This window comes from Apodemus sylvaticus, chromosome 19, assembly GCF_947179515.1.
Source record: "Apodemus sylvaticus chromosome 19, mApoSyl1.1, whole genome shotgun sequence".
Classification (NCBI taxonomy): Eukaryota; Metazoa; Chordata; class Mammalia; order Rodentia; family Muridae; genus Apodemus; species Apodemus sylvaticus.
The window spans coordinates 11,815,039-11,821,727 of record NC_067490.1 but is presented as its reverse complement, the minus strand read 5'-3'; the positions used below and the strand labels follow the sequence as shown (position 1 = coordinate 11,821,727).

At 50.2% G+C, this 6,689-nt stretch overlaps 1 protein-coding gene across 1 annotated transcript; it reads right to left on the bottom strand.

Moving 5' to 3' along the window:
- Positions 1-309: 309 nt before the first annotated feature.
- On the bottom strand, positions 310-3,020 carry LOC127670219 (glutathione S-transferase theta-2-like). The gene is given in 7 exon segments (XM_052164598.1): positions 310-552; positions 855-1,028; positions 1,117-1,212; positions 1,214-1,268; positions 2,034-2,121; positions 2,557-2,699; positions 2,885-3,020. Coding segments are annotated over 6 exon segments (735 nt in total). The 5' UTR covers positions 2,669-2,699; positions 2,885-3,020; the 3' UTR covers positions 310-342.
- Between the last annotated feature and the right edge of the window lie 3,669 nt (positions 3,021-6,689).

The following is a 6,689-nucleotide window of genomic DNA, read 5'->3' as shown; positions in this document are numbered from 1 at the left end:
ACAATGTAATAAAACCAATAACTCTTTTAAAATATTCAGACTTTATTATACACAGATGTCTACTAACTTTTGATGGGTTTCTTGGGTGGGTTACTGCTTTTGTTTTTGTTTGTTTGTTTGTTTTTAGCATCCTTTATATATTATTGATTTGGGTCTCCTATAGATTGTGCCTACTGTACCTCAAGAGAAGCATGCTAAAGATAGCAGGTGTTCCTTTTGAGCAAAGCTTCTCCAAGAGGCAGAGAGGGAGCCATAAAAAAAAGACAGGGGCAAAAAAAATGATAATAATTTTAAAAGAAAGAGGCAAAATACAAAATAAATCTTTATTACTGGTCAGACCACTCAGGGAATCCTAGCAATCCGAAGTTGCATGCTGGGGTGGGCCTCCGGAGGGGGTACTGGTACCTTTTTCTTGGCTGCCTGTCCCAGGATGCTCAGGATGGCGCTATGAGCCTCCTGACACAGCTCAGCACCCAAGAATGCCTCCACCCTCTCTCGCCATGCTGTCAGCTGAGGCCTTCCCTCAAACAGATTATAGCCAAGAGCCACGGGCTGTAGGGACAAAGACGCAAGAGTCGAAGAGATACTGAGGGTCCCATAGCAGTCAGCTCAGCGCAAATATCATAGACACAAACCCATGGGAGGTTCAGGGCACTGTAATCAGATCCAGGACCTGACAGCAGCTAGAAGCTGCCCCCCCATCCCCCTCCACCTAGACAGTAAACAAGTCACACAAAGTTCCCCTCTACAGTTCTAGCTTTTCCCAGACCACCAAACTTTGGATTTTTGGAAGTGGCAAAAAAGAAGAGTCCCGCCCTTAGCAACTACCCCACCTGCTACCCCCACTCTCCTACCTGCATCAGCTCCTCCAGAGCCATGAGATCCGCTACCGTCACCTGCTGGCCAGTAAGGAAGGCCCTGTCCCTGAGGAACTTGTCCTCCAGACGTTGCAGAGCCTGGACCATATTATTTCTGTTCCGTTCCACCTTCTCCTCGGGAACCTGGACCCCAATAAGTGGCCCCAACACCTGGCAGAACAACAGCCGTGCTCAGTGTATCAGCCTGACTCTTACCAGGTGCCCAAGGTTCAGCTCCTCCCCGGAGGACCCTGGATACCTTGACCCACAGGGGGACTCCAAAGGTGCCTCGGATGTTGTCGGCATGCCAGCCCAGATATTCGTGGACTTGGGCACGGGCCTGTAGGTCGGCCGGGGTACCAGTGGTCTGCTACCTGGTACTTGGTACTCAGGTAAATCAAGATGGCTGAGCTGGGGACCATAGGAAGAGGGGCTATAAGGTCCATGGGAAGAAGGGATCTTAGAACCTTGCCTGTTTCCCATTCCTCCACAGGGCCTTGAGCCTTTCTTCTCTACAGTGCTGTGAACCCAGGGACACACACACACACACACACACACACAGACATACACACACAGCAAGAGCTCTGCCCCTCTTTAGCTAGTCCCTTCTTTTGATATTGTGAACACTGACACCCCTGGCCAGACCTTCTGTCTTTCTTTTTTGGTTTGTTGTTGTTGTTGTTTTGTGGTTTTTTGGCTTTGTTTTGTTTTTGAGCTCTCTGCACTACACTTTAGTGGGAGAACCAGACAGTCTCTGGGCCCTAACCCTTTCACTGGTCTCTGGGGTTAAGCTTTGACAGATTAAACAGGACATCTGGAAAGTTAGGAGAAGTTCTTTCTAGTCGTTTGTTGAATCTACATTTTTTTTTCCGTAACCCTCGACAATCGTCCCCTTATTGCCTTCCAATACCCCTCGATCTGATCGGGTAGAGAGACCTGGAGGTGGGATTGAGGGTCCAGTAGCTGAAACAGGACAGGGACAAAGGACGCGCATGCTTGATCAGCCCCCTAGTCCTCCGGCCTCCTTCCCAGACCTTCTGCTCTAGCCACTCCCCCACCCACCCCCATCCCCGCAGGACGGGGGGGGGGGGGAGGGGGGAGGGGGGGGAGGGAGCGGGAGACCCGAGGAAGCCAGAGGAGGTAGCGAGGGCTCTCTGGGTTTATTTACAGCTGCACCTTTCGGTCAACACGAAGCTTCCGTCTTTGAGGACAGGAACTTTCTTTAAGCAGTTCACCTGGGAGAATTGCTCGCTCAAGTGCTGCCCTGGGAAGGAAAAAGCCAGAAAAGGCGTGCAAGGGATCAGGCAGCGCTCCTATAGTCCACTCTTTGCAACTAGAGCAAAGTCCGAAGCGGCCAAGATCAGGATGGGCCAGGGACCAGTAGCACAGAGATGGCTCAGCTGTGTGTCTCTTCCCTGCAAAGTCTCTGGGATTTTGTGAATCTAAACACTGCGTGCCTTCAAAGAAAGAACTGTGGGAATCTTTCATTTTTCTGCCTCACGTCCCAGGACAGAAAGTCTCTCTTGTCAGAGCGGAAGTTAAGTTTAAAGAGGGGTCTGAACTATGACCGCTCCAAAGAGAGCAGAGCATTCCTTGGTGGACCGTGTTGGGATGTGGGTGTGGGTGGGGGGGAGTGGGGGGGGGTTGTACCCAAGCAGAATGTGATGGACTAACATGGTCTAGGGGTAAACGGGCCAACCTTTCAGTATCTCCACCGTACGCATCTGGAAGGGGATGCTATTCTTCTTGGCGAAGATGTACACTGCGCGGCAGGGCTGCGACAGCAGGTCCAGGTAGAGCTCCAGGCCCATGGCGGTAATGACACAAGTCGGTGTGGACGGACTGCGTACGACAACGGTAGCAAGTGTCAGCGATTCCCCAATAGGCGTCCCGCACAGCCTCAGTTGGCCAAGCCAATTTCTCCCTTCTGGATAGCTGACACTTGCTGATCTTGGGCGGGGAGCCGCTTTGGAGGACTTTGCAACCTAAAGCAGGGCTGAGGTGCGCGCGCACTCAGACGGACAGACCTGATTTGCTCCTGGGTGCAGTGGAGCCAGCCTGGAATCCAGTCCAGGACCTCAGTCTCACCGGGACCCGGAAATAGCCTAACTCCGGCTTTCCCGGACCCAACCCAGAGAGCTCTGTGGACCTTGTCTTTTGCAAGGGAACTAGACTGCTCCGCTTCCAGCTCTCAGTTACTGTGGGAGGGGAATCTTAGAGGCTGGTCGCTGCGGTATCCTCCTTTAAAGGGTGAAACTTGTTCCGGGCTGCTAGGAACTTGGCCTTAAGGAAGAACAGTCAGCACCTGTGGGGGCGCACGCCTGTAATCCCAGCACTCTGGGAGGCAGAGGCAGGCGAATTTTTGAGTTCGAGGCCAGTCTGGTCTACAGAGTGAGTTCCAGGACAGCCAAAGCTATACAGAGAAACCCTGTCTCGAAAAAAACCAAAATACAAACACACACACACACACACACACACACACACACACACAAACTGTCAATGGCCCAGCTGCCCCCATGCAAAGCAGGTTGCCTAAGAACACTGGATCTCACCACGAGATATGGGAGGCTGAGCGTCAAAGCTTGGGGTAGTAACAGGACTCCCCTCCCCCCGCACCCCCTTCTCCCCAGTATCTGGGACTAAAGGTGAGACCGGTCTTTCTTGCCTGGCGTTCCAGAGAATTTATGTTGGTTGGTTGGTTGGTTTTGGTTTTTGAAACAGGGACTCATATAGTCCAGATCGCCCTCAAATTTAATAAGTAGTCCAGAGGGACCTTGAATTCTTGACCCTTCCTCACTCCGTTTCCCAAGTGCTTAGGACCACGGACGGGCATTTGCCACAGCACCGGGCTTACCCTGAAAGTTTTGAGTTGCTACTCAAAGATTGCTAAGAGCTGTAGTAGGCTGGAGGCTCAAACCGAACTCTCTGGAGCGGCCCCTCCCCTCGCCCCTCCCACCGCCAGAACCGGCTGAAGCCGAATTCCCCTTTTGCCTAAATAAATAGGTGTTGGATTTTTTTTTTTTTTTTTTTTTTTTTTTTTTTTTTGAGGCAAAGGGTTCTGAAAAAAAAAAAACACAAAGCCGTCGCAGAGCAACTTCGTCTGAAGCCCTGCGCAGCACGTGGCCCCTGCTCGTGCAAATTCGGCAGGGAGAGCAGGTGACCCAAACAGTCTGTCCCACTTGGAGAGATGAACCTGCCCTCTGAAGTGATTGGCCCTTAGAAGTCTCCTGGCCTTGTTTACATTTCCAGACATCCCCTCTCACTACAGGGTCAGATGTGGCTCACTGAATAGATGGACCCTGAATCGTATTCCCCTCCCCACCCCCCTCTTTCACCCTGCAGGCTCAGGTACTAGCATCACTACTCTGCAGAGATTCGTCCCCTGGTTTGGCTGCCTCACTCTCCTCTTAGATCTCTTCCTCTCTTCTGGCTTCTTTTCCCCTGCAAATGCTTCCTTGAATCTTGACAAAAAATATCCAGTTGTTGCCACTCTCTCTTGATCTTTACCTGTTTCCATCTTGTCAGATACCTAAAGCCAGAGGGGTGGTTTAATGAGAAATGTACACACACACACACACACACTCCCCATCCCACAAAGTTTCCTCTATTCAAACACTTACTTGGTCCCTAGTTGGTGGTCCCTTTTGAGAGGGTTATGCCACTAACTTTTAGGCTGTGCCACCTTGCTACAGGAAGTATGTCGCTGGGGTGGTAGGCTTTGGCAATTTATACCCTGCGCCACCTAGTGAGAGCATATCTGACAAACACCACAAAAGAAAATCAGTAGCTAGAAGAAGACGCTGACTAGGCATTTGCTTAGGGTCAGTGAACCTTAGCCCCCGATTCAACGCTCCGCACCACAAAACAAAAGAACAAAACCCCAACCGAACTAGAAAGAAGCCAAGGTCCACAATCTGACCCAGCAATTACTGAAGTGGTGGGAATCCAAGTTGGAATGACTGAGTCCCAGAGAGCACAGTATTCAAATATGTTGACATCGATCTGTGCAACAGCGAGCTGGCAAAGGGCCTTGGAGAATGAGTGTGCAAAATCTGGAGTGAAAGCAGCTGGCCCGGGAGAAAGGACACCAAGTCTACAGTACACTAATATTGATGCGGGGCGGGGGTAGGGAGGTCAGGGATCAGGGGCAGAGTACACGGTTAGCTTGGGAAAGGCACTGGATTCAGATCACAGCGCACACATGTTGAAGCAAACACAAAAGAGGACAGAGAACATCTCTTCCTAGAGACATCTCAGTCCTCTGGGGAGCATAGGGATTTCGGGGCTGGGGGGAGAGATATCTACTGTTAAAAATAAGGAAAAGGGCTGGAGAGATGACTCAACGGTTAAATGCACTGGCTGCTCTTCCCGGGGTCCTGAGTTCAATTCCCAGCAACCACATGGTGGCTTACACCATCTATAATAAAATTTGGTGCTCTCTTCTGGTGTTGAGACATATGTGTAAACAGAACACTACATACGTAGTAAATAAAGGTGGGTTTTTGATTGGTTGGTTGGTTGGTTGGTTGGTTGGTTTTTTTGGATTTGGTTTTTTCGAGACAGGGTTTCTCTGTGTAGCCCTATCTGTCATGGAACTCACTCTGTAGACCAGGCTGGCCTCGAACTCAGAAATCTGCCTGCCTCTGCCTCCCAGAGTGCTGGGATCACAGGCGTGCGCCACCACTGCCCGGCGTGTTTTTGTTTGTTTGTTTGTTGTTTTGTTTTTTGATTTTTGTTTTTTGTTTTTCAAGACAGGATTTCTCTGTAGCCCTGACTGACCTGGAACTCACTTTGTAGACCAGGCTGGCCTCGAACTCAGAAATCCGCCTGCCTCTGCCTCCCAAGTGCTGGGATTACAGGCATGCGCTGGCGCTGCCGCCGCCGCCACCACCACCGCCCGGTGGGGTTTTTTTTAAGATTTATTTATGGGTATGAGTACACAGTAGCTGTACACATGGTTGTACCTTCATGTGGTTCCTGGGAATTGAATTTAGGACTTCTGCTTGCTCTGGCCAGTTCTGGTCGCCCTGCTCACTCCAGTTAACCTTGCTCATTCAGAGCCAAAGATTTATTTATTATTATAAATAAGTACACTGTAGCTGTCTTCAGGCACTCCAGAAGAGGGTGTCAGATCTCATTACAGATGGCTGTGAGCCACCATTTGGTTGGTTGCTGGAATTTGAACTCAGGACCTCTGGAAGATCAGTCAGTGCTCTTAACCACTGAGCCGTCTCTCCAGGCCCGCAGATAAAGGTTTTATTATTACTTATTTCCAGTGTGAGTTCCAGGGACTGACCTAAGGTTGTCAGGGTTGAACACCTGCACAGGAAACACTTTGACCATGGCGTCATCTTGCCAGCCTGGTCTTAGGTCCTTTGATGTTATTTCTTGTTGTTGTTATAAAACAGAAGAGTTCTATGCAGCCTAAGGTTGGCTGCGAACTTCCATGTACATCAGACTGGTGGCGATTACCTTCACCTGCTAAGTTCTTGCTGGCCCTCACCTTATATTTAAGGCAGAGGCTCTCATTGAACCCAGAGTTCACTGACTGGATAGAAATGGTTACTCATCAAAACCAGGGATTTGCCTGCCTCATATCTAAGCCCAGCACCTCACAGTACACAGTACCATGAGCACACCGTTACTGTCTTCAGACACACCAGAAGATCGCATTGGATCCCATTACAGGTGGTTGTGAGGCACCATGTGGTTGCTAAGAATTGAATTCTGAACATTTGGAAGAGCAGTCAAGTGCTCTTGTAGGACCTCCTTTTGGGGAGACTCCCACTCCATTCTCGGGATAGCGTACACCCAAGGAAACATGAGAGAACG